This window comes from Rosa chinensis, chromosome 5 (assembly GCF_002994745.2).
Source record: "Rosa chinensis cultivar Old Blush chromosome 5, RchiOBHm-V2, whole genome shotgun sequence".
NCBI classification, from domain to species: Eukaryota; Viridiplantae; Streptophyta; class Magnoliopsida; order Rosales; family Rosaceae; genus Rosa; species Rosa chinensis.
Window position 1 is genome coordinate 80381192 of NC_037092.1, and position 13123 is coordinate 80394314.

The 13123-nt window shown below is 39.5% G+C and overlaps 1 protein-coding gene and 1 pseudogene across 1 annotated transcript; both read left to right on the plus strand.

The window, feature by feature from the left end:
- Positions 1 to 4275: 4275 nt before the first annotated feature.
- Positions 4276 to 6442, plus strand: LOC112164196 (annotated as a pseudogene).
- A 953-nt stretch (positions 6443 to 7395) lies between these two features.
- LOC112164580 (uncharacterized protein At4g26450) lies at positions 7396 to 11674 on the plus strand. Its single transcript, XM_024300812.2, has 4 exons — positions 7396 to 9842; positions 10033 to 10222; positions 10472 to 10526; positions 11347 to 11674. The coding sequence occupies exons 1-4, from the start codon at positions 7993 to 7995 to the stop codon at positions 11400 to 11402; spliced, it is 2151 nt and encodes a 716-aa protein (XP_024156580.1). The 5' UTR covers positions 7396 to 7992; the 3' UTR covers positions 11403 to 11674.
- Positions 11675 to 13123: the final 1449 nt, after the last annotated feature.

Consider the following 13123-nt stretch of genomic DNA (forward strand, 5'->3'; position numbering starts at 1 on the left):
ACATGCCTATTTGTTAACTCGTCTGCAATTTTTTGTATTTGAAGTTTTGAACTACCTAATCTGCCATGCTTCAAATAGAAAAAAATAAATTGAAGAATCAAGCTCTGACGCCAGGTGATGGTTTAGCCGGGGAGCTGCATTCGGACATTGAGGATGCTTCCCAGTCTCTTAGCATTCAATGTTTATTCTTGAATAATCTCATTTTTCAATTATTCAACCATTTCATTTTACCAAGTTCAATGTTAGTCAGATTAGTCAACATTTATATGTTTCGATGCAACAACAAGATGTTATTTGTAATAAGTAATTTTGTTGGTTGGTTAATTGGTCACATTTTATTCATGAAATGGGTTGGATTGGTATTAGGCTGGATACAGCAAAATAATTCTATTAGATCAACAACAAAAAAGAGGAAAATGATCATTTACCCAATTTTGGGGTTAATTAACACCATTTACCCAAACACTCTAAGTGTATATTTGAATGTTGTTTTAGCCATAAGGCCACCAATTATTTTTTCCTCTCATAAGACCACTAGATTAAAAAGGGTGTTAAATTTTGGATATAAAAACTAACATATTTACATAAATGCCACTAGAGTAAAAAGTCAACAATCATCCTCTCTCTCCTCTCCGGCGAAATTCCAGCCAACTCTGATGGGTCTCTGGTCGACCTCCGGCCAACCCTGGCATACCTCCGGCTAACTCTGGCGACCACAAAAGCTACTGTCACTAACACAAAAAGTTACTGTTGCTAGCAATAAAAGCTACTCTGATGAGATTTCCGACAACCTCCTGCGATGTCACAAAAGCTACTGTCACTAACACCAAAAGGTACTGTCACTAGCAACAAAAGCTACTCTGGTGTGATTTCTGGCAACCTCCGGCGAGGTCACAAAAGCTACTGCCACCAGCAACAAAAGATACTGTCGCTAGCAACAAAAGCTACTCTGGTGGGATTTCCGGCAACCTCCGGCGAGGTTACAAAACTACTGTCACCAGCAATAAAAGCTACTATCACAGAAAAAAGTTTAGCTCCCCAAAACCAAAAGCTACTATCCCCACCAACTAAAGCTATTGTCACCAACACAAAAAACTACTCTCATCAGTAACAAACGTTACTGTCACCAACACTAGAAAACTACTCTCAGCATGACCAAAAGCTACTCTTATCAATGCCAAAAGAAATAACTATGCAGAACAAAAACTATTACAACACAGAACAAAAATGCCATTGCAATTGAGAATTTGAGATAAGAAAACATATTCAATGATACGAAAAGTATGCAGGGATCAACAATGATATAAGTCATATAACTATAAAAAGCTACATCCATAGTTGTAAAAAGCCACTACCATAGTTGTGAAAATCTAATACAATAGTTGAATAAAGCTACTGTCAATGTTGTAATGCTACTGTCATTTTTAAGATGACCACCGTTGATGTTTCTTTTTATCACACTCTACCACACTATAGGCATTATTTTGCCACCTTTAGCTTCGGACTTCATTTCAACATTTTTTGGTTGGCCACAATGCCACATGATATCTTGGTCAATGGAGACTTCACTACCCAAATTCACATGATTTTTGGAATCTGCTACTGCAAATGCAAATGGGAAGAATTCTGTAAAAATAAAAATACAACAAAACAAGCAATCTTTATCAACTATATAATCAAAAACAAGCAATCTAAAATACGCTAACATAGATATAGAAAGCTATTATGACATATGTAGAAAGCTACTAGACCGGTAATAAAAAACTACTGACATAGATACTAATTGCAACAAAACCAATTGATTGTCCATGTTGATAATGTAACACAAATCTCAAACAAGAATTGCTACAGATACGAAATCACAACTAAAAGAAAATTGAATTTAATACTAAATCCTGATTTTCCAATTTGATAAGCTGTTGACAAAAGACAACTTGAAATCAATTAAAATGCAAACAGAAAAGCTATTGACATCAGTTTTGAAAGATACTAATATAGACATAAAAAGTCACTATCACTATGTTGCAAAGCCATTATAACAGTTATAGAAAGTTACTGATTTGTAATCAATCAAAATGTAAACTGAAAAGCTACTAACATCAGCTTGAAAAGATACTGACATAGTCATAGAAAGCTACTACCACAGTGTTGAAAAGCAAGCCACTCAAAACAGAGAGCGAGCAATTCTTACCAAGCACACTGGACTCATCTCACTCGACATAAAGCACAACACTACATGCCTCCAAGATGCCTCAAATTTTCTCATTGTACCTGTAAGGCTATGTGACACACTCCCACTTGCAAGATCCCTTGCCATCACCGCCATCCTCCCACTTCCAACTGAGCAAACCATCAAGACTTATTGTACCAGCCAACAATACTAACTTCCACCGCCGCCGAACAAGTCCATGCACAAATCCTACAAGCATTATCCACCAAAGCATTACCATATCATAGCAAACAACAGCTTTGCCTCGAGATTTTATAGCAAACATATCTACATCTATGTAGCAGAAAATTAAGAGCCTTTAACAGAATGTCAACATTTAGTTGCAATTCAAACACATAACCCTCTCTTGTCCGACCCAATTTCAATCAAGAAAAAACTTTTGAACTCATGAAATTCACAATCATGTGAAAAATACAATAATGTGTAATAATCCAAAACCCTAATAACCAAAAATGCTTAAGCTAAGCTACAGTACATGCCTGATCAACAGCTCCAAATAATTCAAATTCAAATGAAGCCTAAGTGCGCTACTAAATTTCAAGCTGTACAAGCATCAATCTGAGCTCATAAATCTAGAATTGGATACAATTAAGCAAAATCCAAAATGACAGATGCATGTAGATTGAAAAACACATAAACAATCGACAACGCAATGTATAATAGATAGAGATTTTCGAATTCTGACCTGCAGGGGTGAATTTTGGCCGGCTACATGTATTGATCGAACAACGGTAAAGGTCCTGTCAGATCTGCTTTGAATCGGCGTCGAGATCGGAGAAAATGCGGAAGAAAGATGAGGAGATGGTGAAACGATCCTGTCTTGTTTCGCTTCGATCAGATCTACTTTGAATCGGCATTGAGATAGAAGAAAACGCGGAAGAAAGATGAGGAGATGGTGAAACGATGCCGTCTCATTTCGCTCCGATCTGCAACAAGGCTTCTCTATCCGTCGACATCATCCGGCCAACGCTGAGCTTCACTGAGAAATAGTCAGTTGTCGCCGAGGGAGAGCTTCCGACGTTAGAGAGGTTATTCGGCGATGAGAAGCAAATGAGCTCGTCGGGGAGAGAGAGAGAGAGAGAGAGAGAGAGAGAGAGAGAGAGAGAGAGAGAGAGAGAGAGAGAGAGAGAGCAAAATCCGATTTGAGCTTCTTCGTTTACTGGAATCTCATTGAGAGAGAGAGAGAGAGAGAGAGAGAGAGAGAGAGAGAGAGAGAGAGAGAGAGAGAGAGAGAGAGAGAGAGAGAGAGAGACTGTTTGTTTTGTTTGTAGAGGGGCAAAATAGTCAAGACAAAAATAAATTGAAGGTGGAAGTGGCCTTATTTGTACAAAAAATACTAGGTGGCCTTATGACTAATTAAAGTCTCAAAGTGACACTTGTGTGTAATTTTCTATATTATATATATATATATATATATATTTCCCTAATACCCTATTAAGTATTTTATTTATTTATTTTTAGGACAATTTTGCCCTCTCATTCTTTGTCACTTAGAGAGAGACGTCATCGGAGACCTTGCTGGACTTCGATGACGGGAATCAGACAACTAGTGACCTGAATCCGGTCATTGGACCTGTGGATTGCCCCCTAATAAACATATTATTGCCCCCCAATACTCTTTTTATTGCCTCCCAATAATCATATTATTGCCCTACAGTGAATTGCATAAACTCCCAAAACCAAAATGAATACACTACAGACACAATTGATCAATTTATATGTTCAATTCTGCATGTCCATTTTTTTTTCCTTCCCCATTCTAGGAGCTCACAGTAAAAAAAAAAAAAAAAAAATTGGCCTCCCAGAATTTTCTCTTGGCACCAGATCGGAGCAAACTTCAGCCTTCCACCCCCCCCCCCCCACCCCGAGTTAGGGATGAAGACACCTGTGATTGGCACGACAGGGACCGGTTGTCGGTGAGGTCTTGTTTGATCAGGAACAATCAAACAAATCACAGAAGCTTTGATAGTTTGTTCAACAACTTCACCAACTCCGGCTGGGATCGTTTGTTCAGAAGCTTTGACGGTGGGCTCAAGGTCGACAAGATGGCGTGTGGGACGTGCTTGCCGGTGCTGGTCTTAAAGAAGAAGGTGTTGAAGGCGACGTCGCCGCTGCCGACGGTCTTGTCACTCGACATCTGGCCGTCTAGCTGGGGAGAGAGAGAGAGTGCAGAAACAGTATAGATCGGAGAGAGAATTCTGATTTCTCGCCGTGCAGGACTCGAGAACGACGTCGAGCATGGGTTGAAGGTGGAGATTGATAACAGGGTTGATCGAGGTCTGCGTCGGCGTCGAGCATCTGTCAGATAGTGCTGGAGTGGAGCAGAAATAGGTTTTCCGGCGGTCTGGGTTGTAGTCCTGTGAGCTGGCGGAGTCGAGTTCTGGTCTGGAGTCGGATTTCCGGCGTAAGTTCAGGGACGGTGGAGAGAGAGAGAGAGAGAGAGAGAGAGAGAGAGAGAGAGAGAGAGAGAGAGAGAGAGAGAGAGAGAGAGAGAGAGAGAGAGAGAGAGATGAGTTTCAGTTTAATTGATAAGGCAAAACTGTCAATAAATATTAAATTAGGTAAATAGGAGTAAAAAACTCTTAGTGAAGCAAGTTGACAATTTTTAGGCTCAAATTGTGTAAATGGTCAATACCCAAAAAAAAAAACCACATTAAGTAAGTATTGTTTCTCTTTTAAAGTTTTTTTTTTTTTGGGTCAGATTCTCTTTAGGGGACAAAATTTTGTAATAATAACCAGCTGCTTACTCAAATAATGGAGGATGCACGATTTAGTCCCTAAATGCTTCTTCATCTTCCTAGTTATTCAACTTCATGGATGCCACTTGTCTCTACATTCATGAAGTTTTGGAAATTATTCTATGCACCGACGGTGTAAGTGACCCAACCCTTATAAAATAATCTCAACCCTTGATATTTATTATCAACTTTATTTTTAATAAACAAAAAGTGTATTTAATGCAATCTAACCATTCATTTATGTTGGTTCAAGTGCACGGCGGTGCACTGAATAATCTCTACATGAGTTTATCAAAAACACGGTCAAAAGAATGAAGTAAAAAGATGCATTGAGTTTCAACTTTCAAGTGACTTTTGACTCTTCTATTTAACTCATGTAATCCTTATTGTATACATTTAAGAAAGCCATTTAATTTACCTATGTGCTCTGGATGGTCTTACTTAATCTTGGTACCTGTACCTTTAGTTGTTATAAATATGCGCATGCCCTCTCAAATCCTTGGGCTGTTGCATGCTCTAGAAATCTGAAAGAAGAGAGAAGTAATAAATTCGATCGAGTTTTTGACTCTTAGTCTTTCGCATATGTGTATATATTTATTATGTTAATAAACCAATGACTTTCCCCATATGACGTTATTTTTATACTGAGCAAACTTGTTTCGTAAATGTAAGTGCGATATGCTATATATGCAAGTCATCCAATGAAGAAATGAATTGAAAGAGATCCTTTCCATTGCTATATATCAATTTTTATATCAAGGTTCACCCTCTTCATTTCGTCCTAGCCTGTTGTGTGGCTAGATTTTCCTTATTATATATTTATATTGTGATTAGTTTTTAACGCTTCATATATTACTTTTCAGGTTAAGATCTTCCTTTCCAATCTTCAAGTTCAAAGCAATAACGATGGATTCTGATTCCTCCTCTTTGGTTTACCTCAATGTTGGAGGAAAGAAGTTTTGCACATACAATGATACTCTGACTCGGCCGGAGCCTAATTCGATGCTTGCTACAATGTTTAGTGGACGTCATTCCTTAATTCAAGATCATGAGGGATATACTTTCATTGATAGGGATGGTGAATATTTTGGGTACATCCTTAATTGGTTGAGAGATAGTGATGTTCCTAGTCTGAAGGATTCCAAGTATTCACAACTACGTACTGAAGGAGGCAGAATACTTTGAACTCCAAGGATTGATAGATGAAATTAATGATCTCCTGAAAAATAAGAGGAAAAAGAAGTTGGGTGCAGCAGATCTAACACGCACTGATATTATCAAGTTCATACATAATGAAACGAGCTGTATGAAGAGCTGGAATGATTCTCCTCGGCGGTTGAAGTTTAAAGGTGTAAATCTTTCTGGCCTTGATCTTTCTGGTTTGGACTTATCAAAGGTGGACTTTAGTCATGCATATATGAAAAATGTGTGCTTTTCAAAAGGAAATCTTACAGTCATGTTTCAATCATGTTGATGCTGAAGGTGGAGACTTTATCTCTGCATGTATGAAAAATGTGTGCTTCTCAAACGCAAATCTTTCAGAGTCGTGTTTCAATCATGTTGATGCCGAAGGTGGGGACTTTAGCCATGCAAGTTTGAAAAAAGTGTGCTTTTCAAATGCAAATCTTACACAGTCGTGTTTCGATCATGTTGATGCCGAAGGTACGTGCAAACTTTAACAAAGCGAATTTGCAAGGATCTTTATTTACTTGTTCAAATCTTCGAGGAGCTTCTGTAGTTGGCGTTAAAAATAGCTCTTCATCTTTTCGATTACAAACCTTTGCTCAAGCTGTACGGAATCTGTGTGCGGAATGTGGGCAAGTAACAAAGTGATCAGTGTTCAAACCCCTCTGCAGTGCAGTAAAATTAGTATGCAACTCTAGAAACGTCACTTGTGCAATTCCCTTCATTTTATTATCAAACGAATTTTGAATTTCCGAATTACTCCAATAAGAACAAAGGCTAGTCGTATGTCTAGAATTGCAAATTGTACTCGTGTATGTTATACAGTTATAGCCTTCGGCAACTGTGGAAGTGTCATATGAGCCCAGGCTGTTTAAGGGAAGATTAGCTGGATTGAAGGTATTTGTAACATGAACAAGAGAAGACCGAGCTTCCTCAGTTCTGTCAGACTGAAAAAAGTACTCCCTATCTAGTCATCTCTAGCGAGAAAGAAGAAACCAAACTATAAAATCTTGTATAGTTAAACTTCAATGCCCATACCATTCGTGAAAGAAGGATACATTAGGGAGAACAAAACCAATACTTGGAAAATTAAAAGTTTACATTGAAATCTTTGAACTAATTGGGCTCATCTTCTAACCACATGAATAGACCAAACTTACAAACAACAAATCTGGCAATGTCGCAACCCACTTTGTTTCATTCCCTCGATCACTTGTGAAACACCCAACTTATTTGCCCAATATAGGAGATGCGGGCTTTTTCAACTTTGGGCTATGTAACTCAAAAACACAAAATTCGAGTCCTCAAGATGAGGTTAGTGGGAATGTGACGCATACGCACAATTCACATTTCCATCCATCCTCTTCATTATCAACAAACAAAAAAACAAATCAAAAATAAACTCTCACCACCTGGTAAAAACTATTATATTCAAAGCAAGCTGATCACAGGAAACCAAAGAAAAATTGACTGTTAATCTCCATTTCCAACCGGAGGAGGCTCTGCAAAAACGGGAGGAGGGAGCTAGGGTTATCAGATTCGGCTTCTGAGGCTGCTTGATCTGCAATTGAAAAACAAAGACACTTACTGCTTGGGTTTGGATTTGCAAAACCCCCCCCCCCAAAATCCAAGAACCCAACAAGTCGGAATTCTTTGAGCTGTTTCCTGCAAATTTCGAATCTTTACATGGAAATCTGGAAGAAAAAAAGGAAAGATTAGTTCTTTTCATGGTGGGTAGGTGTGACAAACCCCATTTCAGCTGAAACCCTTCATTTTTTTTTCCCCCAAAAGGACCCCAAAATCTTTGAATCAAAGATATTTGTGACCCGAATAACAAACATGCACGCGCGCCACCGCAATCCCGGAAATGGGTACCGGTCTAATTCCATGGGTATGGACCGTATCGGAATGGGTCGGATCTCGCCGGAGGGCTCACTCCGCGGCCATGGCTATTACAACAACAACTCCGACCCCCCTCACCGCAACAACAACAACAACAACAGCTTCAATCGCGGCTTCGGCCGGTCGAAATCTTTCCAGCCGCCGCCACCTCCGCCGCCGCCGGCGGCTCCGCCGCGAAAGGGGGACGTCTTTATGGACGCGGGCCGGATGGCGGCGGAGTATCTGGTGGCGCAGGGGCTGCTGCCGGCGAGCGTGCTGTCGGCAAAGTGGCAGAAGAAGCAGCAGGTAGAGTTTGAGGGTGATCACATGAGAGAGGAGGGGAGGACGTCGGCGCTTTCCCGATTAGGAAATGTTTCGGAGGGAGGAGGGTACAGAAGAGGAAGGTTTGGAGGTGTGGATGAGTTCAGTAGTAATGCGAGGAATAAGGGGAGGAGGAGGAACCGGGGCGGCGGGTATGGGTCGGATACCCGGCCCGATTGGTATGGGAGGAGTGGGACGTTTTCGGATAGGCATAGTAGGGCTTCTTCTGAGTGTGAGGATGATTCTGCTTCTGGGAGGCATGAGGAGCACAAGGTGGGGAGAGATGTTGGGAATGCAAGGGAGAGTGAGGATGCAGTGGATTCGGAGACAAAGGAGGATATGAGCTCGAAGCCGAGTTCTTCTGGTGCAAATGGGAGTGACGGAGTTGTTGTTGGAGTAAATGTGGAGCCCAACAAGGTGAATGATGTAGAGATGAAGGATAAGGATTGTGGCAATGGTGATGAAACTGAGAAACAGAGTGTTGTGGAGGAGTTGCCGGCTCAGGTTAAGGCCGATGGAGAGGGGGATTTGGGTGGTAGGAATGGCACTGATTTGTTGAAACTATGCAAATTCGCCAAGGTGCCTACTAGAATTCGCTCGGCATTGACTACTAGGGGTTTGAAGGTTGATCCACTTCCAATTATCCAAGAGGGAAGCACGTTGTCTGACATTGGTCTGCAACCGGGAGGATCATCTCAAGGTTTAATCGAAAACCGTTCTCTTGATGTTGCCTCAGGTACCCCAGTATTAGATAACTCTCATTATGTTGATCCTGAAACTTCTAAAGTTGAGTCCAGTCAATCTGTTGAGAATTTGGTAGAATTAGGTTCTGGATTTGGTATTGAGCAGAATAAGTTTGAAAGGTCCCAGTCATTACCAGATAGAGCTTTTAAGCGTGAGAATGAACAAGAATTGATTCAAGGGCCAGCAGGGCTTAGGAGTTTTAGCTTTGCAGTTAAGGAAAGAGGTGAGAAGAGGGCTTTAGAAGATCATGATAAGCAGGTGGAAGCAAAAAAACCAAGAGAATGGCGTCCCTACGCAGAGTCAGATGATTGTTTCCAAATTTCCAATTTGAGCGAAAAGAAAGCAAGTCCATTGGAGGACAACACTTCTCCTGCTGAGAAAGTGATTGTAGCTGTTGATCATGACAGCTCAATGGGAAATGATTCCCAGTTCCGAAAAGATGGAGCTGAAATTTGTGTCGATTATATGCAAGAGAAGCAGCTTTTTCCTAATTCATTCGACCTTAATCTCATGGAGGTTAGCGATGCACATGAGAGTCGTGATAGTAATTCTGTAATAAACTACACGGATGTCTCTGGAGTGAAAAAAGAAGCAGCGCCGGTTGATATTGACTTGTCAATGAGTAACTGCAATATGTCTCGTGAGAGCAGTAGACGCCCTGTGGATGTCAAAGGGATAGAAGTAATTGATTTAGAAAATGACTCTATTCCTGAAGACAAGGCCTTCAATAATGCGGAAAGAAAGTAAGTTTTTCCTATTAAGAACTTTATGAATTTATTGATTTAATGTTCTTTTGATGAATATTGTAGTCAAACCTTGCTTCCCACAACAAATGATGCAGTCTGAGTGTCAATACAGCTGATAATTGTTTGGTGACTTTTCATGTTTCTTAGTTTCTTGGCATGTGGTTTTTAATGTTGTTCTGATCAACAGGACAGGGGCTGAATTTATACCTCTAGATGGCTTTTCCAACCAACCACAGAACTCTAGTGATATCCCCGATGGCCAAGATGGTTATGGGCTAATGATCTCGGAGTTGCTGGGAAATGATTTCCCTACTTGTTCTTCAGTACCGGAGGATCTTACTCCAATGCCTAACGATATTGGTCTTCCTAATGCAGAGGTATTGGTTGATCGCTTGAATTAAGTAGTATGTTCAGCGTAGTGCTTACAATGCATATAATTGGATTTCTGAGCTATACATGGTTGCATAGTTGTGCTCATTTGGTAGTTTGTCTATAAGACGCTCTTTATTTCATAGTTGTGCTCATTTGGTAGTTTTTCTTGTGTGCTTAGATGGAAATATTTGCTACATGCATGCACCATGCCATAAACAACTAATGTTTCTGTTTGCTTTTATTTATTTTTTCAGGGGACTCTTGCAGATGATGATTCAATATATATGGCTCTGGGCGAAATACCATTAAGTAAGTCACACTTTTATTTTTGTGGCTTGTTTTCTAATGAATTTCAAGGATTTGGATTGTTTCTGTTTTAGAACATTTCTAACGTGGCTCTTAGTTATACGCCTTGCCCAAGTACCATCCTGTTGCTACAGAGATTTATGGAAATTATATCATTAAACAGCTATTGGTCTGCTGGATTATGGAAATGATAAACAAATGCTTAATTTGTACCCATCTGTCTCAGGCCTTTAAAACCTTTCCCTTACTGTTCACTAATGAATTCCAGTATGCAAATCATGGTTTGAAGTTCTATGGTTCCACTTTCAGTTCTTTATATGTTTTGAATGTTTTCTGTATGATATGGGAATAGTAAATTGATGATGCTATATATAATCTCCAAGGGGTCAAAGGATTATATCGTTTGGAAATTATGACCTGAAGGATCACAGATTTATAATGTAGAGTATAGGGCATAAGATCTTAAATGTTGCGTAGCTAGTAAAAGGTGACTCTTAACAAAGTTGAAATTAGGTTCTGATCAATAGCAGCGCAACATCTATGTGCTTGAGTTCTTTATGAGTTAGTCATTATAATAACTGAGAGTGAGAGGTAAGGGCTATTCACTGAAGTGTCGATAAAACATTGAGTTGATCTGCAAACTTGCAACCAGGACAGGAACCACTACTATATTTATTTGTATTACACATTTACTTTAATGGTGTTGTTGTGATGAGTCTCCTACAATTTTTGACTTCATTGGTTTAATTTGTTGCTCTCTGTTTCAAAGATATTTCTCCAATACCATTTTCATACCTAATACTTGTAAAATTTACCTATGTAGCCTTCATGAGTCCCTGGGAGCAGCCACCCCCGCAAGAGTATGAGAAGCCCTTTTGATCCAGCTAATTACAGAACTTCTCAGATGCATGATCCGGTATGCTTAGAATTGGTCATTGGTGGTCCTTTTTATCCATTATTAGCTCTATCAAGTGGTTAGCTTCCTTTGATTTGTTTGATTTGCTTATAGAGGATGCGAGTAGATCTTCCCCTGTTAGGAGGTTCAAGAATGTTGTATGCTTTTAATTTTCTGTTATGCTTTGTTCTCAAATGGAAACTGTAATCATCTTGACTGGCAGAAATGGTTGAAGAATCCATTTGTTACTTCTCTATCCTCGACTCCTCATTTGCCTCGTGTAGATTTTGCACCTAGTTCTCACATTGAAAATGCTATTCAAGTTGACTGGGAGAAATGATTGAAGGATCAATTTGCTACTTGTCTACCCACAAGTCACTTATTATAAAAGATGATGCTAACGATTAATCCGAGGTATTGCAAAGTAATAGTCAATTTTTGCGGGTGTAGTGGTTGAACTAGTTGTAAGAGTTTTTTTTTTACTTTGCTAAGGGGAACCCAAAGGCTTCCTAAGCCCAAGATAAACCCCTTCGGCGCATGTGAAATGCTCCAACTGGTGCATTGCAGCACAGTACCTGGCCACTTTGCCAGCTTCAGGGTTCGAATCCAGGTTGGGGAGCACACCCAACTAGGCAAGAACCACTAGGCCACTTGCAGTGGTTAACTAGTTGTAAGAGTTATCAACCCTTTTTAAATCTGCATGCATCATTGTAATCCAGTCAAGCTAGTTCATTTGCAAGTTTCCATGCACAAATCTGTCCAAACATTCCTAATTTCCAGGTCTTAAAAAGGAATTTTGAGCATTTTCTTAGTTATGAAGGAATGCTCTCTGATATTTGTTTGGTTTTGAGAACCTGTGGTTGTGAACATACTGTGCAATGGAATTTTGACCTTTTGTCATTTTAACTGCTTTATTACTTTTTGGCTTATAGATCTGCCTAATACTTTTCACTCTCTAGTTGTTTCAAGAACCCAGATTTGATTGTGTTTGCTAGAGTAGTTTTAAGCAATCTTTAGCAAGTTTGAATGATTTCATTTTCACATCCACTCCTGGTGGTTTATATTTATAATTGAGTGGCCAGCAGGTGCCCATAACTTCTTTTGGAGAAAATCAACTCTTCTCGTCATCTTGATGTGTAGCACAGAGATGGTGTGCCCATCCAATACTCATGATGCTTGCAATTCCTAATATAGGCAACAGTTGAAACTCTCGAGTCTCGACCATATAGTATAATACATAACCGAGTATGTATTGATTCTTTCTTTTTTCTCTCTTTTTTTATTTTTTTTTTATGGAAAATTGGGACCAATTTATGATTTAGTATTTAATATCTGTTCCTTTATAATATCAGAGATTCTGAATAGGGAATCAGTTCTCATTTTGTGATGGAGATTAATTGTCTCCATTCTTCCAGCAATATTCTTGGCATCGGTGTTGCAGTCTTCAATACAAAAGGAACACACCGTTTTCGAGAATTCAGAAAATATCTTGCCTGATTCATTGGGGGCACATGGAAAAACCAACATGGTTGTATTGAATTTATATGATCGCTTAGTCTGGAATTAACGAGTTCAGCTTAGTTTAGGTTGGTATAAATTGTGTGCATTCTTTCTCTTGGTTTGGGTTGGCATCGTGATGAATTTGGTTTAGAGATAAAAGGGTCCAGTTTAACAACACTTCTCTTTTGATATGAACACAATACAA

What these genes read in the sequence shown, in the direction of transcription:
- LOC112164580 (XM_024300812.2), top strand. Translation starts at nt 7,993, where the DNA reads ATGCACGCGCGCCACCGCAATCCCGGAAATGGGTACCGGTCTAATTCC. An exon ending in TTCAATAATGCGGAAAGAAA is followed by an intron (nt 9,843 to 10,032) that starts GTAAGTTTTTCC and finishes TCTGATCAACAG; the next exon opens with GACAGGGGCTGAATTTATAC. An exon ending in TCTGGGCGAAATACCATTAA is followed by an intron (nt 10,527 to 11,346) that starts GTAAGTCACACT and finishes TTACCTATGTAG; the next exon opens with CCTTCATGAGTCCCTGGGAG.